We start from the raw sequence: 26,439 nt of genomic DNA on the forward strand, positions 1-26,439 counted from the left end.
GCCAACCTCTTCTGTCGCTTCATATGTGCCGCAAGGCTCAGTTATTATGCATTCTCTCCTTCACATTAATACTAACGATAAACCTTATACTGTACCGTCTGATATATGTGTTTTTACCTAGTGGGTATTTTGCCCCCTCCTTTTCTTTGCATACATAATTACTACATTGCAATTAAATAATGCAATTAACATTGTCTCGCATACCTTATATGGCTTCAATGCCTGTTGGTATTGTTAGGTTGCACGGGATAAAGAACAACCACCGAATGAGTTCCCTTCTTTTATTCAAACTCATTGAAAAAATTAGAAGAGTTGCTAGCGCTTCATTTGTGCTTTCCAAGTATATGTGCCATCGAAACTAGCCTTAGCCTGTTAGAAATACCAAGCAAGAAGCACCCCATAAAATTCGTCTTTCAGAAAATTTCTTTTACCAATGTTTTATTTCTTTTACCATATTTTATCAAATAAGAACTTCTCATACTTCAATATTTAGGAAACAGCGTTCTCGAATTTCAGGATTCAGATTGGTTAGTTTTAACCAACGCTTTTCGAACGTTGACTGTAACGTCATGTGTTATGTGGTCCTGTGCGTACCTTATGGTCAGTATTTAGGCGTGCGTGTATTTTCAAATAAAGCATTGTGGCAAGTTCAGCGCCGTAGTATGTCCTCCAATATTCTTTTGCCCGCGACGTGTTGGTGTTATTTCTAGATGTTCGCGTAGTACTACCAACTAACCCAGCTATTAATCCTCTGCAGAACCTTCTCGTACACCGCTTCATGAATCAAGGCTTGATGATGATAGATTGATTTATAAGTGGGGGTTAGCTTCTCAGAACCACCATATGGGTATGAGAGACGCCGTAGCGGAGGGCTCTGGAAATTTCAACACCCTCGGGTTCTTTATCGCGCACGCATATATGAGAAAACGGGCCTACAGAACTTTCGCCTGCACCAGAAATGCAACCGCCACAGCCGAAATATGAATCACGGTGATTCAAACATAATAATAACCTAACCTCACGAGTACGAAACAACCCAAGATGACATTAGAATGGAATGAAGTTTCCGCCTTTGCCACCAGAAACCAGAATTACATATCAATTGAAGGTGTTTTAGCTACCATTATCTAGCATGTATGTTGCCACTTTTCTCGCTAACGTGATTAGGCCTTATGAGTACTTCACAAAGCAAGCAAGCAAATGACTCAAGTTTGTGGTTTTTGTGTAGAACGTTGGCATGGTTCCGCTGAACAAATGTCGATTTTGTAAAGGTTTTTACAATTAAGTTTTTCTTATTGAAAACCCTCCTCAAAAACGTAAAAGTCCAATACAGCCACGACAAGCAAATTGTTTGAGTAGTATGAGTAGTTTTGCTGGTTGCTATTGTAAAATGATTATGGAGTCATGAGCGAGAGCCATGCAAACATACGAGACAACTGTTCGCCCCACCCATGGCTTCACAAATTTCACCGCTGCACGAAAGAAAGGATGCGTCCATCTGTTCAAGATTACCTTGAATCGGGAACCAGGAGTGGACTGCATGAGTTGGCGCGCGATGTCTTTGGCGTTGCAACCTTCGGGCACGGACGACTGCCACTTGCGGTAGCCAGAATGGGCGTATGACGCGGCTGGCGTAGCGTCTGTTATTCTGGTTGTGGTCACGATGCCCGTCCACATGCCTGCCTCTTGGGCCCAATTCATGATGCTCGGCAGGTGGGTGGTCGGATCATTGTGGCACTGCAACCTCTGAGAGAAAATTGGTGCAAATTATTGAAACTATAGCCAACACACTTCCACCGCATAGTCAGTCTCATCATCATCATCAGCCTGACCACGTCCACTGCAGGACAAAGGCCTCTCCCATGTTCCGCCAGTTAACCCGGTCCTGTGCTTGCTGCTGCCAATTTATACCCGCAAACTTCTTAATCTCATCTGCCCACCTAACCTTCTGTGTCCCCCTGACTCGCTTCCCTTCTCTGGGAATCCAGTCGGTTACCCTTAATGACCAGCGGTTATCCTGTCTAAATTGAGGACGGCGCAGCGAGCAATGGAAAGAAAAATGGTAGGTGTAACCTTAAGAGACAAGAAGAGAGCAGAGTGGATTAGGGAACAAACGAGGGTTAAGGATATCATAGCTGAAATCAAGAAGAAGAAATGGACATGGGCAGGGCATGTAGCGCGTAGACAGGATAGTCAGTCTATTGTGCCATAATTGCATAATGGTTCGAATAATATAACTGTTGGGACCGTCACCACGATGTTCTTTGCGGTGACCCACATGCTCCGAATTGGGTGACGTGGCCTCCCTCACCAGCTGCAATACTTCTAGAATAGCAGCCGTACATTCTTAAAAAAAGTAAAAAGGTAGCGACTGCAAGCAAGTAGGTAATAACTGCAGCGGTTGCTACCTTTCTTCGACCGTTACTACCCGTTTGCTACCGGTTTACTACCTACGTTAGCAAACAGTTACTAGCTACAACCATTACTCACTTCTTTCGACCTTTTTACTACCTACGTTAGTAAATAGTAATTGAAACGAAAGAGGAAGTAACTGCAGCCGTTACAACCTTTCATGCCCTGTTACTACCTCTTCGCTACCCGGCTTTTGACTATATAATCCAAAATAGTGTGTGAACGCTATTCTGAAAATTTATGAGAGGAATTGTCTCAATGTATTATCATTAAACTGAAAAATGACGCAGAAAGTATTTATAGATCAAGAAAATCTATTTTGTTTCAAATTATGCAACCGAGATATGTAAACGCCATTCTGATATTGTTGAAACGGAGAAGTACAAGTTGACGAGCCATAAGCAAGTGCTACACGCGTCGCAATAGACAATTACAACAAACTTAGTAAATACAGCACATATTAACAAGACCGGCAGATCAAAATAACCAGACAGCCACATATAGCCTCAAGGACAGTCACAGTTAATCCACTGCGACGTGTATCCAAATATTATTATTGTTTTGGCGAGTCAAACCACCAAAACGATTATTACCTTTTAAACGCTGATATATTAGTCATGTGAAGCATTCAAATGCACTGAGAATGAATTCAGTACTTTCTCCGGCCACTGTACATAATGCCTTTTCGTGGCCATTTTATAATGAATAAGTATAACATATAATATTCTATAAGTGAGGCTCATTAAAAGTCTTGTGCTACGTCACCAAACAAACGTAAACAGGTAGTACTATATAGTTCTAACGATTTATATTTGTTAAAATTGATCCAGAAACAGAAGTGCTCCCCTGTGCCAGATATGCCCCTGCGAAGTAGGGGCTATATATACCCCACGCTTACTTCTTTCTACAAGTATCCGCAAAAAAAAGGATTCTTTTGCCGGCACTCGCACGTGTCGTACGCAGGAATCATGGGCTCCCGCGGAGCAGCACAGGCGGTCCTTGGTGGCCGCGGAAACAGGATTACAGACGAAAGTGACAAGGATTTCGAGATCATCTTGCCAAATCTGCCAACAGGACGTATTGTTTTGAACACAGTGTTTTTGCACGGTGATATTCGAGTGAGGCCTTTCAAGGTCGAAGATTTCCGGGACGCCCTGGACAAGGAACGACTGCTTCCCGACGTAATTGCATTGGGCGCCTACCAGTCAACCATGTGTGGGCCGTCACCTTTAACAGCCAGGAGGCGACGAAGAGGTTGGGCGATTGGGCACAAAATGTGGATTACACTTACATGACAATGCTGATTTATATTGGACGATAGTTTAGCAGTTGATCTGTCATGCTAGTGTGTCAACAGTTTGTGGTGCCTTGACACCTACACATTGCTTGGTCAAATGCATAAGTGTGGTCTACAGCACCATGGGCTGAACGAAGGACAGCAGTATTTAATATTTTTTACCAGCAGGTTAGACAGTATGCTTGAGCCTACCATCTACTCGGTCTAATGGGCTATAGCGTATACGCTACAAACAAACAACATTTCTCTGGTTGTCCAGAGGGCCTGTGAACGTGCCGAGAGGCATGGCTTCTCTGTTCCGACATGGTACTAGCCGATGGCTGGGTGGGGATCTACTCAATTGGCCCTCTGTCTGGCCTCTCAGGACGAAAATAAAAGTCTGTCTGTCTGTCTGTCTGTCTGTCTGTCTGTCTGTCTGCCTGTCTGCCTGCCTGCCTGTCTGTCTGTCAGCCTGTCTGCCTGTCTGCCTGCCTGTCTGTCTGTCATTGCAGCTTGAATGGTCTAACCCATTCGATGTGCTACATTTATGCTGGCTCACGTGCATATGTTTTCAACTGGTGTTCCTCTTACTTCTCAAGTTTCTTGTATTTTGTGCTTGTCTCTGAATCAGGAACCGTCAGCGCTGTCTCTACGGGCCCTCAGGACTCCTGCTTTGCTGGGTTGCTCTCCCGGCGAAGCTTGCTGTGGTAGACATGGTAGTGGAAGCGTCTTGTAGCAGAGACCGACCTTCCGCCGCAAAAAAGCGCCTCAGCCTTTCAGTGGCATCGGGAGCTCCCGATTGCGAGCCTGATACTACATCGGATGACTCGGAGGCCTTCATACCTGCTAAGTACGCAACGCTTATGTCAACACGCAGGCCTATTTACCCCAGGGTGCGAATGTAACTGCTGGTTTTATATGTGAGATCGACCTAAAACTTCAAGATGATGTCTCAAAGGCTCTTATCGTTTGCATGCCTCCATGCGAAGTCATCAGCTTTCGCAGACTAGGCTCTTCAATGTGCGTGAAGATTGTTTTCGAATGTGGGAAGCTTGCAAGCCACATAAAGACGGTTTTAGTGCGATACCCAGTTTGATACTTTGTACCAAAGCCATTGCAGTATCGTAAATCCGTGAAGCTTGGACATGTACAGGGTTTCCGCACAAGCGTTGTGGTTCGCACCAGATATGGCGAGAAGCACAATTAAAAATGTTGTGACAGCTCGACATCTCGGTGTCCTATACTTTTAACGGCTTGCGCTTGGCAGCAGACAATGAACGTCCAAATAGAAGACAAAATTAAAGGTTTTGAACGAAAAAGAGCGAAAGAGAAAGCATTGGTAGAGAAAACACTCCATCGCAGTACGCGGCAGACGGCTAAACTAATATACCTACTTTATCGAAGTATAGTATCGAAAACATACGTCAGAGGAAAGGGCAAAAGCAGAACTTCTCCCTTTCAGCAATATCATGGCCGGCGCTTGCCTTGGAAACGTCAGAGGCAGTCTCTGAAAAGATCCTTAAAATATCGTAGGAACCAGCTTCTAATAAGGCCCCGCCTACAGTGGGAATGATTGTAAACAGAACTAACCTTGTCGAAGGCGATGCCCATATTTAGAATCTACTTGAAACGTTTGTTAATGTCACTAGATAACTAATCGCCATTCGCCAGACACCAGCAGCACTAGCCGCAGAATAGCTTGTAGGCGCGTGTCCCAATTCTCGATGGCCTTCACTGAAAACAGTATGAACAGTCGAAAGCCCCGCCCCTTCACGCTGCAGTGAAATGTCCGATCATTACGGCCGCGGAATGCCGACCTGGTGCTAAAGCTCTTCGCAATGACCACCACACCTGATAATATATCGCTTCAAGAAAGCTTTGTAATCAAAGATGGCCTAAGACTTCCTGGTTTCGTAGGCGTTGACAGTAAAGCGCAAAGCATAATGCGGACATGTAGGTCTTTCCCACGCACGCCACGCATTCGCGAAATTCATCAAAAGCTTCTTTATACGCGCAAGTTGATGCACATTTCTCAGTTATTGAAACAAGTAATATCAGTGATGATAATTTTGAATGTACAGCTGCTGCTGCTATAAGTCTTAGAGACACAACTGCGATTGTGGCAAGCATGTACTTTCGACCCACGTGATTTTCATACGTCACATTACTGGGGTGTTCAATTTCTCGATACGGCTGATCATTTTTTTATATGCGGGGATTTTGATTTTACCATCGTCGCTGGTGTTCCATCCATGGCGCATGACAGCCGTGGGGTGAAGATTACTAAACTGATTATCAAGCATGATATGCAAACAATGACGGTTCATCCACATTTATCGACAGAGGCAAGGGAACTTCTACAATCGACCTTGTGATATCAATCGAAAATGTATGCCTTGCCTGGTCATGTGAAGCTGATCCGTGGCGCTCGGATCACCTGCCAATTCGGTTGACTCCGGAGCATACTCTTAGCCGCAAGACAGCTGCCTGTAGAGTGATTAAATGGGAAGCGCCATCGTTCGACTTGTTCAAACTGGAGAGTTAGTGCTTACAACAAGCTAAAGTGCGACGAGTGAGAAAATGAAAGAAGACACGCCCTGATCTTGAGCTTTTAAGACTACGCGTGTGTCGATGTCGCGCATACAGGAGGGCCCAGTGCTCTCATCGGAGATCGAATTGAACGGTGTATAACCACTTGCGACTCATACCAACTTCGTTAAAAGATCTGGGTTGTACTGTGTGATTCGCTGCATACAGGAAGTGGCTTTGGAAGTGTGAGCCAGATACTGAAAACACTTAGTGACCCAGATATCCGCAGGAATCCAACTGCAGCTTTATGCATAACGAACGGATCACCTCCAAAAAATTTCGCGAAAAAGTTTGCAGATCTTTTTGCTTGTCTTATATTAAGGGAAAACAAAAATAGTGGCCTTGATTCCCAAATAAGTCCCGATACCACAATGTTGCCCTAAGGCCCTGCCTGTCAGACGAGAGAGAGATATGTGATATGAAGAAAGGCAGAGGGGTGCCTGTCGGATGGATGAAGCTGATTTTAACCTCGAGGAGCTGTGCCACGCACTGTGAATATCGTATCGCCGCACTTCCCCAAGTGAAGATGGTATTACGTACCAAGCCTTACGAAACATCGATGAAGCCTTCTATCAGTACATTTCAGATTAATATAACTAAGTATAGTGTTACGTCACTGGTCGAGAACTGCGCTTTGGCCCAAGTGAGGTAGACACAGGCTGACAAGCTGGCAGCAACGGGCGTTTATTTTCTGCGTACATTCGAATATGAAGACAGGTTAAAAAAGGAGAGAAATGGAAACAAGGTAAGGGAAACATAAGATAGGAGCGCTGGCTTCAGCTGAAAAAAAAGACATAAGCGTGACACCTCCATTACAACGTATAGCAGACATCTACGATCCTTGTCGAATAGAGATCATCTCTAGTGAAACCAGTCTTAAAGCCTGGGCACCCTCGAAAGCTCCAAAAGTAATACCGACCCATTTCACCAACTTCTAATATAATGAAGCTTGTTAAGCGAATGGTACTGTTTCGCCTACGTGTCAAACTACTACAGCAGCTGAATTTTTAAAGGCGAAGCTTTTTATACTTTGGGTTGTACGTCCCGTGTTTGTAGTAGTAGCCACCTCTAGTTTAGTTCTTAGAATGTCCGCTGAGTGGCGGTACTTGTAAATGATGAATGTATGATTAAATGATGCTAGATGGCGGTACATGGACTGTTCACTAGGTGAGCGTACGGGCAGATAGACAGACGCATAAGCTGGCAAACAGACAGACATACAGACGGACGATTGGACGGACACACTAACGGATGAACAGATGGACGGATGCGCAGACGAATGCATGCGCGGACAAACGGGCGCACGGACGGACATATTGCCGCTTCACCCCCCGAATCATCATTCACTCCATGAATATATATTGCCACCTACTTCTAGTAGTGGGTCGTATACCAAGGTGAAGGCTCACACCACAGAGAAGAAAGAAGTGCGCGTGGGCCCCCGCTCTGGCAAACAAGCCCAACCGACGCGCTTGGTTAGAGCCCTGTTGCTCAGACGTCAATAAACCTTGTCGACACCCCCTGGAGCGAAGTGACAATATAATACCCTCAAAGCCAAAAGGCATAGAAGAGGAAAGTGGGTAATTACACAAAAATACAATTGAAGTAGTGCAATAAATACCAATAAAATATTACAATAAAAAACTTAGTTAATATCAACATTTATCCAGAATATACAAAACCAGTTATTTAAAAAAATAAAAATAAACAGAAACAAAAACACAGCTTTCCCGCAAAGGCGCAACAATAAACGCGATAGGTACCCGGCAATGCAGTTTACGAGATGTGATGGTCGCACCAGAACACATAACCTAGCGGGTAGGTGCAGCAAAACCGAGTCTTCCAATGCGTAGCCTAGCGAGTATAGACGCAGTAAAACCAAACTTGCACGTGCATATAACTTTCTTTTTAGTTGTGAGCAAGCTGTCACGGATGATTTTGTAAGCGCCCAGGAAGCGTCCTTTGGAAACGTGCCAAAAAAAGCACTGACACTTCCGCGTGTCACTGTGTTCCGCAAGCATTCCATTTTCTTGGTATCCCTAGCGGTCGGTACCAACAATGCTGAGGTGGCGCAAAGAGCTTCGTGGCGCCCTTAGGTTCACTGTCGGGTGCCTATAGCGATTAATTGGAAGGTCACGCGCCGAATTGCAAGCAGATCGAAACGTGGCCCACGTTTCTCACGCACAAATTACGCACGAAATGTACTCATAGGCACAAATAAACGCGAATAGGCGTCTCAGTTGTTCCTTCGCTGCATCTTAAAAGCGCGCCCTTTTCGCAAAAGAAGGCTGTGCAACAATCACAGTGGCTTTTGTGCGCCCCGTAACCACCACAGATTTGTTCCGGCAAAACCCAAAAGCTAGCCAAGACGTACGATCCTCTCCACTGCAAGATCAAGGCGCGCGATCTAGCGTACACCTCCTTATTCAGTACACGGGCCAAAGTAAGCGTGAGAGATGAGAGCCGCCTTGCTGATAATGCTGAAAACGCGATGGCCCCCCCCCCCCCAAGATGTCTGCCAACAGCGGTAAGTGGTAGACATAAATGGCTGGCCATTTGAGCGTGGAGAAGGTACATCTCGGTTGGCTCAGTGGTTAACATTTCGAATTCACGACGCTGAGGTCCAATGTTTTATTCCGGGCGCCGGAGTCCTTTTTCTGGATTTTTGTCTTCCTTGCGTTTTCATACATATAGATACGTATACATATACAGTGCATGACGTTGACGCTGGCAGCAAAATACAGCCGAGAGTGTACATTGTGGGGTCTCGAAATGGCGGGCGACACGTCACGCTACGCTCTTGGAGTGCACGAACACAGTAGACGTGGTCAGTACAAACCAAACTATGCACATTTGTTTACCTAATTTTGAAGGACGGTATCGTCCGCCGAATCGATACATCAATCGTTATCAACAACCTAGAAAATCCGTACACATTATATCACAATACACTTCATGGCAAACATAATAACACGACAAACATACAATAACATGACAAACACAATAACCCACCCAAGGTGGCGTCGCCAGCGCTTGACTTACCACGAGGGCGCCCGGCGCGCAGGTCGCGGTACCACGCACCGAGGACCCACGCTAGAGACAACCGTTCGCGGCAACCGCCACGCGCAGAAGAGACTCGCTCAACTCTCGCCCGCCACCAAGGCTTGCCTTCCGCCAGGGGTCACCGCCGGCGCTACACCATGATGATTATAGTAGTGCTCAACGCGAACACAACGCCCTCGATCACCCGGTGGTTGTAACTCGAAATGCGGCTCTTGGGCGAGACACGTGCACGACGCGGCGCAAACAACTCTACAGGGGGTGTCAGCGCCCCCACAACATACAATTGCTATCGCAAAATAAGTACAGGTAACACATTTTCCTGGTTACACAATGTTAGCTAACGTTTCGTTAAAAAGTTTGCAGTAAGTGATGGTTGCGATATTTGAGGGAAGGTTCTTCTAATCTTGGGATGTACGAGGAATAATTGACCGAAAGAAAGACTGAGTGTGACATGATGCGATTCCTGCCTTATTACGATGATTAACAACGTTTCAGATGTACAGAGGCCGGAGTATGAGGCCATTGGTAAGTTTTGGGTGATAGAAAATTTTAGAAAACAGTGAAAGACTGGCGATTTTTTGTCGGTGAGCCTATGAGTGAGTGATAAGTTCTTTTCATTGAAATTATACTTGAAGTGTGCTTAGAGTTAGAGAGGATGAATATATGAGAGTTATGTTGCACTAGTTCAAGAGAGGTGAGAAGGTTAGCGTCACTTGGATCCCATATGGCCGATGCATACTCGAGCTTAGGGTGTATGAGAGGCTTATAGAGTTTTAGTTTTAAGGGAGGGGGTGCTTTGCATAAGTTATGTCGTAAGTATGCGATCATGCCATTAGCATTGTTAATGACGTATTTTAGATGAGTTGTTTAACTGAAGTTATTTGTGATGTGCACACCAAGATATTTATAGGACATGATTTAATCTACGGTAATATTGTTTAGATGGTAGGTGTGTGACGTCCCCGCAAACAAAGACTGAACCCCGGCGCTCTCAAGATGTTTACGTTCATTTCTTAAACCCACGCATTGAAAAAAAAGGGAAAAGAAAAATTTCGGGGTAACGAATGCGCATTCCGGAGTGGAGTTCCTGGAATTATTTTGTCGATGGTTCTCGCCCCCCCCCCCCCCCCTGCGCAAACACCAGGACCGGGTGGCGCCTTGTTGTCAACGGACAGTGTGACAGTGTACGGTGGCAATGCTCTGCACGCACCCTTCAGATTTGTGGCACGGGGGAGCAGCAAAGCACCTTTTGTTGGTTCAGTGAATGGGACACTGCTGCAGCGCCTATGCCGCGCCCGCCTGACTTTCCGTCACCCTCCGTGGCTCCAGGGCTCATTACTGCGTTCTGCGCGGACGGCCACCCGCGGCGTTGAATGACGAAGAAGCGGCGGCTGCGGAGAATTCCACAGGAGATACCGAGTTGCATGGAGGCGTTGAGACTCGATCTGGACATCGGGTCATCGGGTACCAGATACCGGGGCGATTGGTTCGGCCGAAAACATTTCGGCACAACACTGCAAACTCCGGACGTTGGCCATTACAGACGACGCGCTTTGTCGGTGCATTGGGACCATTGTTCGTCCGTAGTTCACGTGTCTTCGGACAGTTCGCCCATGTCTCTCTCTGAGGCTTGAGTTTGTACATTGTTACTTGCTAGGTTTGCTTGTGAGAGGGTTTCCACTGGCGTAGCCTGCGGGGCAGCCGTCGAAGATGACACACACCGACTGACAGAGAAATGTGTCGTGTCAACAGTGGCGATTGGTTAGGTGCCACGGAGGGGCGGAGTCGTGTCCTACGAAAAGGGACTACGGAACGGCGATCGAAGAGACGAGGTGATGAGATCGAGATGGTAGAGAGAAGGAATGGAAAAGGAAGATAACGGTGTGAAGAGATAGCGATGAGAGTCGATGAGATGAGGACTGAGGCAGGGATGGTATGACGAGGAGTGAAAGTAAGAGACGGGAAATGAGGAAGCGAGTGATTGCGGGACGTTATGAAAGAAGATTAAGATGGAAATCGCTGAGAGAGACGATGAAGACCACGAAGACGATGAAGACTGACAACACGGATCGTTCATGAGACGAACTTTATGAACCCTATTTAGACGAGCTTTGCAGGAAAGGGAGCGGCGCGTTGAGACATTGCGTGGTTTTATTCATTGATAACTTCATCATTTGTGTCGTTGTGAGTTTTCTTTATATATGTATACCCTTGTATTGTTGCAGCTACTTTCTTGATGTGCCTGTCTTGTGTCGAACGTCACGAGTGTCTAAATCATGTGTTACAATTCTGTGTAGTGGTTGATGTACGTGGGTATACGATGTTTGCAGTTAGTGATAAATAAATGAATCAGTAAACAGGAACAGGTCGTAGCGTCTTCCATTTCCCGGCCCCAGCATGAATCCCTGTGTAAGGAAAGTGGTTGAGACGCATAGCCAAGAGGGAACCGAGAAAAAGGGTTGAGTGTTCTTCCCTCTCTTTGGCGATCGGTGGCGTAGCAGGGACGTCTCAGTGTTACGATTTGAGTTAGTTCTTGATACGAGCAAATGTTTTACATTTCCTAATATTAAGTTTCATTAACCAGTTATTGCACCAGTTAGCTATGATATATAGGTCAGCTTGGAGTGTTTTAGTATCATCAGTATTGGTAATTTTGTGGTAGATATCACATTCATCTGCGAACAGATGTATGTTAGCAGTTATTGAAGAAGTTACATTAATATGTGCAAGAAATAATAAAGGTCCCAACACTGAACCTTAGGGTGCACGTGACACTACTTCAGTGAGTGGTGAACGATGGTCATTAGAAGTAACGAATTGGAAGTGATTAGAAAGAAAATGTTTCATCCATTTAGGAAGGTTATTGTTGATATTTAGCAAGCTTAGTTTTAAGAGCAGTAATTTATGGCAAATCTTGTGAAATGTGAAACAATGTTGTATTTGTTTCCTTCAAGGTAGTTTATTATGTGGCAACGTTCTTTCTCCCCCCACCTTTGTTGCTATCATCAGACATTATAAAGAAGCGCAGCTGAGACAGCTTTCGCGGCACAGTAAAAAGAATGGGCTCACAATGTCTGTTTGCCACCTTTCTTTGGGTTGTGTGCAACACCGTGCATACATGGTACGACCTCAGTTCTCAACATCCTCCACTCTTTCTCTACCCCGGTACCATGGTGTTCACTCTTAAAGTTCGGGAGGAGCGCCTCAGCCACGGGGTCAAGAAGCGTGCGAGCGAAGACAGCCTCTCACAACCGATTCAATTTGTTTGAAATCCTCTGCCTAACGTGTGAGCACAACCCTTTAAGCGCACAATCTAGGCAATGTTTTGCTGTGTCCCCTTTCACACTTTTGGGATGCGCAGGAAGCAAATATTTGGTACACCTTAGTGAATGAAGCCAGCAGGCTTAACGACTGGGCAAACTGATCTGCGCATTCAAAAAGCTGCAATGAGCCACCAGCCCTCGCACGGAAACACTATTCCCTTCCCGAGCCAGCAAAAGGCCGCTAAAACATTGTTAACATCGGGCTGATATGGAGCAGTGGTTAGCTGTCTCAATATAATAAAAAAATGGTCACGTACCTAAAACCTAAAAGAAAAAACTCCCAATTAAATGTTGGTTTAAGGCATGGTCAATAGAACATAAGAAGAAATGGCAGAACACGGGAGCAACACAACAGCCCATGTAAATTTCTTGTTCTTGGACATACAAGTTTACAATAAAATTGATGCAGGTGACTTCAAACATAAAACATGAGAAAGGAGATAAAAGCTCCTACTCTCATGCCCATTGCGTTCTGGAAGGCAATAATACCACTCTCGTTTATGCTAGCTCTAACGAAGGAAAACAAAGCACTGGGCGTGACAAAATGAAACCGCTCCTTAACATCAACCGAGAACAAATACCCTATTGAAGTATTCGTTTGAAAAAAGTAAAGGACGCACGAGGAATTGTCAGTACGATACGTGTATTCCGTGACATGAACGTTTAGCTGCTTTATTAAAATCTGACTAATCACAGTCTGCTAGATATTTCATTTACTCCCAATCGTCCTGAAAGGAACAGCCACCTTTCGCACCTTGGCCGTGAAGAACACATGAAGGGCGTTGTTCTTGCTAGCTGCAGTAGAACGCGTAAGTTTTGCATGTTCCAAGTCTATACACAAAGCCTCTGACTTACATCTCACTCTTCTTTGGCTTGCTTTTACCCAGATGAAGTTCTTCTTGACTGCATGTCTTGTCTTGACATTGTACGCATCCGCAATCCATTACTGCGAAGCGACAACTATTATCTGCTTGAAGCAAACACAAACTGTTGCTCTTGAAGAATGAACAGAAGCTGCCGTAGAATCTTTCAGACGTAGAATAAGTTTTTTTTCTATTATGGCTCAAGCTTCGACACCTTCTTGTGGGCAACAAACCCTAAATTCTCTATCGGCCTTACCGGCAACTCGTTTGTCAATTGAGAGTGATTCATGGGTCGACAAAACGATTTGCGGCAATTTCGGCATTTTGGTCATGCAATGTTAGTCACATTTTTGAGGCCTGAACAGACGCTTGCGAGTAGCCATGCATAATACCACGTAGGCCAACTTCAGTTGAGCTTGGGTGTCACTACCGGCCTTTAATAGCCCATGCCGCTTCCACTGTTCTGAAGAGATAAGAGAGCAAAGGGCATTTGCATATTCACTTCCTCGGCAAGAACGCCCACTCTCCATCTAGAATTTTTATAGTTAACAGAGACACTGAAAGTTGAACCCAAGTATCCTTCCTTTAGCAAGAACGTGCCATGAAATAAATAGCGCTTTCGAGAAATTAATCTTGTACGCCTGCTTTCCCACATCTTACTGCGTCATTCAGCTGTCGCCAACTTGAACGCCATTTCCACGTTTTCTCTTTTAAACTATTACACACGTATGCGTTACAAAGCACAAGCAACTTCAGCCGCTTATGTATACAACTGACATTAACCCGACGTGACGCCTGTATCGTACGAGTACGTATGTAATGGTAATTGAATTGAATGGCCTGCACTGAAATGCTTAGCTAAAATATAAAAAAGATACTGTCAGCGCAAGATTATCGATGCAGGATTTGATGCAGATGATGAGTGAAAGAATCAAGCAAGCTGGTAATTTTTCTTTCTTCTGATGTTACGAGCGGCTTTAGTCGGCATCGTTATACCATCGATAGCATCCCAGATCGTTTATCATCGCTTGAGAATGCTCGAGAAAACGGGAACTCTGCACATATGCTATTTCTGGACGCACAACAAGCCTTTGAGTCGGTTCCACATGAGGCGATTGTTTTTGCACTGATGGCTGCGGAATTTTTGTGCGTAACTTTCTGGCGCAGCACAACATGAAAGTAATTTTTAGAGGTGTGAGTGAATCGCGCCATCTTAGGTGCGGTGTCCCTCAAGGCAGCGTTTCCTCTCGGCTTCCCATGAAAAGCATGTTTGCCGGACTGTCATGCCAATTACCTCAATAATATGGGTTCCCGATAAGCGTAGCAATTTATGATGACATCGCACCGTGAATCAGTGGTCCCTCCCATCAGGGACCACGTCTTCCCAGAATTTTACCGAGAGCGCTTCATACGGCTACAAAATATTTAGAAAAAGTTGGTCTACGAATTTTTCCTGCTAAATAAGCCGCCATTTCTCACCATACAAGGCAACCTGCTCAATGAAGCATGAGCCGGCTGTACATTGGAGACACGCCAATAGCGTGGGTAAAACAACGTCGCTACATCGCTACATCGTATAACCAAGGCACTCATCGGCAGGAGCTCTGTCTCTATCTGTAAACATGAATGTTACCTGTTCATCAGTTCAGATATGCAAGTTGAGTGTGTAACCATGGTGATAAAAAGCAGGTGGGAGGTTTACTCGCTATAGGCCAGGGCTTTCAAACTTGCCTGAGCCATAGTTGCAAAGTTTCTTCCTGTAAAAATGCGGACAGCGAGGAATGTGATTAAAAAGGCACGATGGTGGTAGTGTGCACAAATGTAAGCTAACAATACCGTCTAAAAGAAACCTTTTCTACATGTTATATACGGTAGCTTTTGTAGGAGATTTGACGAGCAGCTTTGCTAAATGTGCCTTCATATATCGTTAGTGTCTGGTGACCTGGATGCTGATTCTGAAATATATATATATAGTTGTTGTTTCACGTGCATGTTTTAACATATGATGACTACGTGAGGTGCCCCCAAAACCAGTGCTTTAGGCCAGTAATACCTCAGTATATTACGCACATACTAAAAAAGAGATAAACAATGTTGGACTAAAACAGTCATGCGCAGACGACATGTCGCAAACGATAGGTGCGCAAGTCGCATGCGGACCGCCGGACGCTTGTTCGTGACCCCTGCTGCAGATGGACACAACCGTAAGTCACACACAGGAAGTTTTCAAAAAAGCAAAAACAAAGTCACGATTTTAACCAAAACCCTTGTCTGCACCACAGCGCTGCCATTCCACTTGCTTACATTTTCTTTTCTCTTGAGCTTCGGTTGTAATACTGTACTTTCTGCCAGCCCCTGCTCCTCCCGCTGTCTTCCTGAAGATGTCAAGCAGAAGACTGCCTTTGCATGTTCAATGCCTCAAAAGGAACACCCCCTCTACTTCTTGAATTTTCAGAATCAGCAGAGATACAGCATTCTTATACCAAAAAATATTCTTGCGGCAAATATGAATCATCAAATAAATAATGCTTTAGAAAAATTAATCCCGTACGCCTGCTTTCTCTTGTCTTGTGACTATTTTATCGTTCTCTGTCCCCAACTTGTGCGCCACTTCCACGTTCTGTCGCTTAAGCTTTAACCGCACGTGCGCGTTACAACGAGTCAGCACGGGTTAAATAGACTTGGCGTCAGCCCTCTCCCTCCAAAAGGAAAGAGTGTGACAGCGAGTCTACACTTCATGCGCTGACGCATTGCGATGCATACGTGGGATTACAACTTAACAAAGAATCACGCGAATCAAAAGAATGACCCTGTGGTCACTACATGTAGAATACTCAGGAATCGTCGAACAGATGCCGTCGCTGAAGGCTGTCTTCATCAGAGGGTTCGTCTTTGCTAAGCTGTTTCGTCGAATAGCAATTGCAGTTTAACAAGTCCTCATCACTTCAAACTTTCACGTCCCCCTGAAGTTGTGTGTTCTTTGAACTGTGGGCACCTCAATTTTGGTATAATGAGAAAATGAGCATACATAAGCAATATCGCTCATTTGGACACGCGACTTACAGTAAATGTGCAGCATCTGGAAATTTTAAAGAATACAACAATATGAGGACATGGCAGTTACCTTCACCCTGGAGTCCACGCCTAACGTCTCGAAGTTGGCTTTGACACCCGAAAGGTAGGCAGTTGCCGTGTTCGCCGAGTCAGACGTCTGCACGTCGAGGCCGTACGTTCTGGCCAGGGACACGTGCGGAAACGTGTCCCATGCCAGTGCACTCTCCTCACCACTTGTGCGCTGCAGTCGTTGCCCCTTGTAGATACGAGCTGCGGTAAGCGTGGAAACACCCATGCCATCGCCGAGAAAGAACACCACCTGGCGAGCACGGCGTGTGTTCTGGAGTAGCCTCAGTCGTTGCTCAATCCCAGAATGTCCCTGATCAAACCAGAATTCTGGGTCAGCTGCACAGGACAAGAGGCAAAATTAGGATGTTCTCGCAACCCACAGACTGTAGTTAACAGTGTACACAAAGCTGTAGCAAGGTGAACACGCAATTGTTTTACGTTAAATTGCAGAAATACAAAAGGGGAGAGAATACGCGGTGTTTTTGTTTTCAGGAAATTCCAGTTTCTTATCAAAATGTAGTGACTAACAGGCTCTTGCATTTTGGGGAACGAACATCGCGTCGAGGCGGAAATATAATTTCTCGGTTAGTGGGCCTTTAAAGTGAGTAATTAACAAAAGCTTCATCGTTAAAACGTTATATTTGTTTCCTTCAAGGTAGTTTATTATGTGGCAACGTTCTTTCTCCCCCCACCTTTGTTGCTATCATCAGACATTATAAAGAAGCGCAGCTGAGACAGCTTTCGCGGCACAGTAAAAAGAATGGGCTCACAATGTCTGTTTGCCACCTTTCTTTGGGTTGTGTGCAACACCGTGCATACATGGTACGACCTCAGTTCTCAACATCCTCCACTCTTTCTCTACCCCGGTACCATGGTGTTCACTCTTAAAGTTCGGGAGGAGCGCCTCAGCCACGGGGTCAAGAAGCGTGCGAGCGAAGACAGCCTCTCACAACCGATTCAATTTGTTTGAAATCCTCTGCCTAACGTGTGAGCACAACCCTTTAAGTGCCCCGCCGCGGTGGTCTAGTGGCTAAGGTACTCGGCTGCTGACCCGCAGGTCGCGGGTTCAAATCCCGGCTGCGGCGGCTGCATTTCCGATGGAGGCGGAAATGTCGAGGCCCGTGTGCTCAGATTTGGGTGCACGTTAAAGAACCCCAGGTGTTCAAAATTTCCGGAGCCCTCCACTACGGCGTCTCTCATAATCATATGGTGGTTTTGGGACGTTAAACCCCACAAATCAATCAATCAATCAACAACCCTTTAAGCGCACAATCTAGGCAATGTTTTGCTGTGTCCCCTTTCACACTTTTGGGATGCGCAGGAAGCAAATATTTGGTACACCTTAGTGAATGAAGCCAGCAGGCTTAACGACTGGGCAAACTGATCTGCGCATTCAAAAAGCTGCAATGAGCCACCAGCCCTCGCACGGAAACACTATTCCCTTCCCGAGCCAGCAAAAGGCCGCTAAAACATTGTTAACATCGGGCTGATATGGAGCAGTGGTTAGCTGTCTCAATATAATAAAAAAATAGTCACGTACCTAAAACCTAAAAGAAAAAACTCCCAATTAAATGTTGGTTTAAGGCATGGTCAATAGAACATAAGAAGAAATGGCAGAACACGGGAGCAACACAACAGCCCATGTAAATTTCTTGTTCTTGGACATACAAGTTTACAATAAAATTGATGCAGGTGACTTCAAACATAAAACATGAGAAAGGAGATAAAAGCTCCTACTCTCATGCCCATGGCGTTCTGGAAGGCAATAATACCACTCTCGTTTATGCTAGCTCTAACGAAGGAAAACAAAGCACTGGGCGTGACAAAATGAAACCGCTCCTTAACATCAACCGAGAACAAATACCCTACTGAAGGATTCGTTTGAAAAAAGTAAAGGACGCACGAGGAATTGTCAGTACGATACGTGTATTCCGTGACATGAACGTTTAGCTGCTTTATTAAAATCTGACTAATCACAGTCTGCTAGATATTTCATTTACTCCCAATCGTCCTGAAAGGAACAGCCACCTTTCGCACCTTGGCCGTGAAGAACACATGAAGGGCGTTGTTCTTGCTAGCTGCAGTAGAACGCGTAAGTTTTGCATGTTCCAAGTCTATACACAAAGCCTCTGACTTACATCTCACTCTTCTTTGGCTTGCTTTTACCCAGATGAAGTTCTTCTTGACTGCATGTCTTGTCTTGACATTGTACGCATCCGCAATCCATTACTGCGAAGCGACAACTATTATCTGCTTGAAGCAAACACAAACTGTTGCTCTTGAAGAATGAACAGAAGCTGCCGTAGAATCTTTCAGACGTAGAATAAGTTTTTTTTCTATTATGGCTCAAGCTTCGACACCTTCTTGTGGGCAACAACCCCTAAATTCTCTATCGGCCTTACCGGCAACTCGTTTGTTCATTGAGAGTGATTCATGGGTCGGCAATACGATTTGCGGCAATTTTGGCATTTTGGTCATGCAATGTTAGTCACATTTTTGAGGCCTGAACAGACGCTTGCGAGTAGCCATGCATAATACCACGTAGGCCAACTTCAGTTGAGCTTGGGTGTCACTACCGGCCTTTAATAGCCCATGCCGCTTCCACTGTTCTGAAGAGATAAGAGAGCAAAGGGCATTTGCATATTCACTTCCTCGGCAAGAACGCCCACTCTCCATCTAGAATTTTTATAGTTAACAGGGACACTGAAAGTTGAACCCAAGTATCCTTCCTTTAGCAAGAACGTGCCATGAAATAAATAGCGCTTTCGAGAAATTAATCTTGTACGCCTGCTTTCCCACATCTTACTGCATCGTTCAGCTGTCGCCAACTTGAACGCCATTTCCACGTTTTCTCTTTTAAACTATTACACACGTATGCGTTACAAAGCACAAGCAACTTCAGCCGCTTATGTATACAACTGAAATTAACCCGACGTGACGCCTGTATCGTACGAGTACGTATGTAATGTTAATAGAATTGAATGGCCTGCACTGAAACGACAATTCAAGTTTCACCAATATTACGCCTGAATAGTGTGTTTTTTCAAAACAGTTTTGAGACCAGCATGGCTTCATTGTAGAATACTTATTGCCACGCGGAATGCTTGGTTTCCATTCCTGTTGAAACCTCGAGGCTTAATCTTCGCAGTCGTCAGATCAGCGCTCATGAGGCCAGTTTTACGACCAATGCTCGGGGCGTGTCCCTTTGCGTGTACGCTAGAGGCGCAGCTGTGCAGCGTACCCACTACGCACCCTCCATAACTTACATGAAACAGGGAAGCATCCAATATGCCATTCGTCATTTTGCTGATAAGCGAGGTGCCCACTACACACCTGTAAAGCGTTATGTGCACTTCCTGTTGGTAAGAAGGCTCGTAGACAGGCGGACCGTGAAGTGAGAACACGCAAAGCGGAGGTGGCATACATGCACCCGCAAGAGGATATCCAATCGGGACCTGCATCGACATTGCCTTCTCCAATTTTCAACTCCAAATTTTAATTCAAGATCCCTCACCACATACTTCACCGACCACGAAATAATAATCTTAAAAGAAAAACGCGTCTGACGGCTTTGTAAAACCACAAATGTAATGCTTGGATATGATTGCACGGATTTTTAAATAATCAAGCACTGTGTATAAAGGTGTATAAACGATCACACCTATAACAACGTTTGACGTCTTTATTCATTTATATATTTAGTTAACCTGAATACCTCAAAGGCCCCAGCTGAGGTATAACATGAGGGATGGGTATTAATTACAGAAAAGAAATGACTCGAGGGCAACCTTGAATTGATCAGGGTCGGATTGGTGTATGGTAGATGCAGGCAGACGATTCCAGTGCCGTCAGGTTGCCACTAAAAAGGAGCGAATATGGGCGATGGGTTGTGCGTGCAGTGGGTATACTGCTCTTGAATCGTTTGTGCAGGTAGATGTAAGCTGAACTGGTACAACCGCTGGAATTTCAAGAGGACAGCAGCTGTACGGAGAACCCACGAGTTCTGCCGATCAGTTCCCAATATGCTTCTCCATCATCATTCACAACGTGAAAGTTGCCAGATTTTTTCTTGTCACTCTCGAATTTAAATTGCTTACGTCTATGACTACGAATCAGCTCAACCAGGACGAAGGAACAGAAGAGAGAACGCAGAGAGCTTTCCTAGCATCAGCTCTCTGTGCCTGTTCTGTCTTATCTCTCGGCGGCGCTAATTTGCCCTTATAATCGTGTTGTACTAACAAGCCCAATTCCGCAGCCTTATTAATATCATTGTCTATTCACGCCGTTTTTGGCTAATTTAAACTGCCCATTGCTTGTAGCGTATACCTGCAGAAAAAGTTTGACGACGTACGGGACATGATTTTCAAGTCGTGGATGTCAAAACCAGTCAGATCAGACATATTCTTCAAACACCCTCTTAAACACTTTTACTAAATTTTGCTTGGCCCAAGTTAGCGAGGGCCACGCCGCGGTGGTCTAGCGGCTAAAGTACTCGGCTGCTGAGCCGAAGGTCATGGGATGGAATCCCGTCTGCGGCGGCTGCATTTCTGATGGAGGCGGAAAGGTTGTAGGCCCGTGTGCTCAGATTTAGGTGCACGTTAAAGAACTCCAGGTGGTCGAAATTTCCGGAGCCCTCCACTACAGCGTCTCTCATAATCATATGGTGGTTTTGGAACGTTAAACACCACATATCCATTGATCATAAAGTTAGGGAGGTGACAGACAGACAGAGAGACAGACAGACAGACAGACAGACAGACAGACAGACAGATAGACAGATAGATAGATAGATAGATAGATAGATAGATAGATAGATAGATAGATACCCTTACGGAAACGCCATACATGGCCCATATATAATTTATATCTGGCCATATATAAGCATATATGGTAGCATATGTGGCCACATATAGCCATATATGGCAGCATATGTGGCCACAAATAAGCATATATGGCAGCATATGTGGCCAGATATAAGCATATATGGATGTATGTCTGGCGGAGTCGGTTCATGTATGGGGTTATATACGGCCATATATGACGCGGTTGGCCCATATAAGGAGTCAAATCCGGCCAAATAAGGCACGGCCACACCATATATAACATATCAAGTGGGTCCTTATATGTGGAAGTGCTCTCTTATTTGGGATGAACCACGTATATATTTAACACCGTGATCACACTTTTATGCGAATTGTAATATATAACAATTTGTACACAAAGCTGACCTGCTTATTTTTCATAACAATAGGAGTATTAAATATATATGTTGTTTCTGCCATGCAAAAAAACCGAAATTTCAGGTCAGCTTTGTGTTCGTGATAGTTGCAACTCAGTTGAATGCATATATGCATGCATTCGTGTAATTTAACTCGTACATTTTTCATGGCATTTAGGTTTGAAACAATAAGTTGCAATTAATACGACGTAAATAATGTATACAAGAGCAGACATGTTTTACGAGGAAGGAATCGTGTCAAGTCACAAAACGTATTGAAGCTTCCGAACCTCGCTATTATTATAGAGCAATCCTATATAGTATTATGTAAAGACAAAATGCATGCAAGTTATATTGTTCACATTAATGCATTGTTTAAAGTGGCAGCAAAAAATAGTAATTTTAATGCACTTTTAGCTTCCACATTGGTGGACAAAATTTCTGATTATTTGAAAGTTTTGATGGCTTTATGCTCCCTTCATATAACAAGATTTCTATTAATCCTGTTGACCCCTCATCTGCGATTGCTTTCAGCAGCCATTTACTAAAATTGCATGCGCAGTGCAATGTTTAAGGGAGTATTTTCAAAAACAAAAAGAACTTACGTGAATGCAACTTGCAGGCACTATTATGATTACAATCAAGATGGAAGTTGTACTAATTTATTGCAAAAATACATCTTGCGTTTCCTTTGGCTACGTATAATGTTCCTGGCTGTGCGCATAGTAAATTTATCGGAAATTTTATGATTGCACTAGTGAACAATTATTTTGTGTAATGTTTGCAAGCGTGGAATAAATCTCACGTCATAGACATGTACGTTAAGAAAGGTGCACCTGACTCACACGTGATACATATTTAATGGCCTATGTAATGAAATGCTGAAGCTTTATAGCAACATTTAACGTAGGCTGCCGAATTCACGAAACTTCTCTTTTGTGTGGGTGTGTCATTACTTGGTCGAGGTCACTAATGCGCACGTGCCATCATCAGGATTAGCCTAAACATTGCCTTGCGACTACAAGTAGTATGACACATTTTTTTGCGGGCTGGCGTGATACCTAAGCCAAACTCTACATTATTTAAACAGCCCCTTGCTGTGCAGGCGCGTAACGATTCAGACTGCTTGCGAACATATCCTTTCAACACGAACACGGTAGTGCACTTACTTATAATATATGTATGCCGGTACATACTCACCAAACTGCGCAAGTGCACACTCGCGTATAGAGATCCATGGGCACCCGGACACTAGCATTTCATTCAATGTGGCCAGATATTTTCGGCCATGTCAGAATGATATGAGTGTATTTTTATTATTATTATTATTATTATTATTATTATTATTATTATTGTTGTTGTTGTTGTTGTTGTTGTTGTTGTTGTATCTCGCAAAACGTCCAGCGTTTCAATTCCATATGCTGTCAATACTGTGTCGTTATGTAAGTTTTATGAGGTCAGTTATCTTGGTGTTCTTTTTGATAGCATGCTGAATTTTTTCTACTTGCAAAAATGTGCTGCCATGCGAGGCCTTCATTCTCTTCCTGTTGGCTCAACATCTCTCGAGAATCTGGTTTTCCTACAGCCTTCTACAAATTGTACACCGCGATATGTCGTGCTCAACTTGAGTACATATGCATATCTGATTTGGAATGGCCTTGCTAAATCCAGCAGTAGCGCCACTGAGTGAGTCCAGAAAAATTTCATAAGCATTTACCCTCATCGTTTCACTATAATCCTTTCAACACTGCTGGAATATTATATTTGCCACCAGTTAATGACCGGCAAAATCGCGCTGAGCTGTTATTTATTTACAAGCTAGTTCAGGGTGAGATATTCTGCCCTTCTTGGTTGTAATAATTTTCAAACTTTGCGTAAGTTATCGAGAGAGAATCGACCGTTGCATGTACCTACCAGCTTCTTTCAACACTCTATCCTTCACAGAATACCGAGCCTCTCTAACGTCAACTTTCTTGATTCGTTATGTTTTTCATAGTCTACAGTCATTTTGTTTTGTCAGTGAGGGCTGCGCTGTCCTAACGTAGATTTGCATATGCACAGATTCTTTCCTTTTCCGTCTTTCAGGAAACCTTCGGCACGGTTGTGTATATTCCACATTATTTTTCAGTCCCATTCCATGAATATCTACTCTTTTGTTTGTTGTCCCATTGTGCATTGATTTTTTCGACAGCTCGTTTTTGCTCTCTTCATTGATTTGCTTTTCTGTGGACAGTCTGTAATGTGTTGTTTATTATTGTTTTATTTTCGCGCGCGCCAGCGTGAAAAACCCTGTGGTTGTTCTTGGATACGTTAAAAATGATTGATTGATTATTGGTTGATTGAATAATATTATTATCATTATAAGTCCTTGCGAAATAAGATGAAAATTTGGCTGAAACGCGTCTTCGTAGCCAGCGTACACGAAGCAGTGATTTCAGCTCCACGGAATGCCTGTCTCAAAGGTCCTCCACGTGCAGCTTTTTCGGCTCGCGGGAGCAAGTTGAAATCCATTGTTCGAAAAAACTCGCCTGACTGCATTGGTTGCAAGGGGTGCCCACAGTAAAAAAAATACAAAAAAGGGCGCCCATCGGATGGGTGGACAATTCGGAGAACGTAGTTCGAAGAAGCGCACGTGGGCCCTGCAGCCCTGCCGTGGCTTACACCCGTCTGTCCACACAGCAGGAAAGAGAGTGCCGCGGACCATTTCAAGTAACGACGAAGAAAGTAGTTTGCACAAACATTCAGTCGTATGGTAATAACATTGCGTCAATAATTGTTAAAAAATGAAACGTCGTTCGCCAATAAGCTCAGGAAAATTTAGTTCTAGTGAAAAGTGCGTAAACCATTGATCTCAAGGAGTAATGTAATGTTCATTGTGATGTGCATGGCATGCACTGTATCCATCCGCGCCATTGTTGCTTTTTTGCTCGCCGGAGTCATGGGTGCCATGCTGATCGAGTTTGCTAATTTTCATTCCTTCTGCTCTATATTTCGTGTTCGACTACTGCTCCAATTTACACAAGATAATCGCGCAGCTCTCAGGAATCTACTTCGCTGTACGTGGCGAAAATGTGGACGGACGTGGAAGTGTTTTTGTGTGCTTGTGCGTCTGTACGCTGCTGGATTGGCGATCGTCAACTTTTCGTGCGAGAAAAAAATGGATACATATGCCTGCGGGCAAGCGTTCCTTCAAAACTTCTTCCTAAAGCAGTACGAATGGACGTGGTGGCTTTAAGGTGTGACTAGGTTATCAGAATTAACAGGCTCCTTGAAAGACAAGTCTCGGTTAAATGTTAAGGTAAGTTCATCATTTTCATTACCTTCGCACGTTGTTCATAAATATTATGATAACTCGAAAACATACCACATTGCATGCTTGCTGAGTAAATAACTTTATGCTAATCGTGGTTACGTCATTAGGCTGTTTTGTTTAAGCGATACGACAACATTTTTTTTCACTTGATCCAGACAGTGCTCTATTTAATCAAAAAATCTACGCCAGGAAATTGTTGGTTTCGTGCCATTGTACTTTTCATAAATATATTGATGTAAATATACTTGTGTTGTATTTTTCTCATTTTAACGCTTGAGGAAAAACCAAGGATAAATTACAACTTGCGCAATTACAAATAAAAAAGAGTTGCATATCTCCAACTCCAAGGGTGTCATGAGATTTATGAGCCCACGTTTGAATTTGTCTTGCGTTTGAACTTATCTTTCTTCGTCTACGTTCCACTTGTTTTTATATTTACGTGTGTTTTGATGAGGACACGCAGTTAAAATTTTGTTGCTCGTTTGATTCTTCGAAACAGGGTGCTATGTCACGGATCCAAATGGAAAAACTTAAGAATAGCCCATAATTTTGTTTCCGCCATCTACAATCAGGGTGATATAAGTGTAAATTTGACTGGAAGGCGTACATCACAGGCGACATTATCGTTACTGACGTCGCAACATCGTGTGGTTATCTTGAGGAACTGCGCATACCCGCATACATAGTTACACAAAATAATGCGATGTCACGTTTTAATCCGTGAGCACTGTAGATAGTTTTACGCAAGCCGACAAATAAACTGGTATGATGCATTAGGGCTTGCTACTGTGTGAAAAAATTGGGGGACCGTTAAGCTCCGTTTTTCACAGTTGAACGTGATAGCAGTATCGATCCTGTTTCTTGTGCGTAATTCAATCACTTAGTGTGTACTCTTTATTGCATGATGCTACTTGAAAAATTTAATTGTGGAATAGTACTGTGTAATTGAGAAGGTTGAAAGTGTCTCAATGAAGGTTTCGCACATGGCTGCATTTTGTGTAAAAAAGGGGTAACATAGTTTAAAGAACAAGAAATATTATGTAATTACCGAGTTGCGCGAAAAAATTGAAATACAAAAGGAAGACACCTAGACGCAGCACACACTGACAACTGAAACATTGTTGGAGAAAACAGACATACGCATATATGCGGTTACGAGAACACGTGCGGTGAAAGAAAAGGATTAGATGAGCCGACAGATTGTAGAAATGATGCGCTTCCAGGACAGCTACCTCAGTAGCAAGCAACATAAGGGAGAG

The 26,439-nt window shown here is 44.1% G+C and overlaps 1 protein-coding gene across 2 annotated transcripts in view; it reads right to left on the minus strand.

The window, feature by feature from the left end:
* The window catches only part of LOC119178732 (alkaline phosphatase), a 104,919-nt gene that overhangs the window by 34,616 nt on the left and 43,864 nt on the right, over positions 1–26,439 (minus strand). For both annotated transcript variants that reach the window (XM_037429968.2, XM_075874593.1), the window contains exons 2-3: positions 16,651–16,985; positions 1,513–1,746 (exon numbers count right to left, since the gene is read on the minus strand). In XM_037429968.2, the coding sequence (XP_037285865.2) occupies positions 1,513–1,746; positions 16,651–16,985 (569 nt within the window). The remainder of the gene's footprint in view (positions 1–1,512; positions 1,747–16,650; positions 16,986–26,439) is intronic.

This window comes from Rhipicephalus microplus, chromosome 1, assembly GCF_043290135.1.
Source record: "Rhipicephalus microplus isolate Deutch F79 chromosome 1, USDA_Rmic, whole genome shotgun sequence".
Classification (NCBI taxonomy): Eukaryota; Metazoa; Arthropoda; class Arachnida; order Ixodida; family Ixodidae; genus Rhipicephalus; species Rhipicephalus microplus.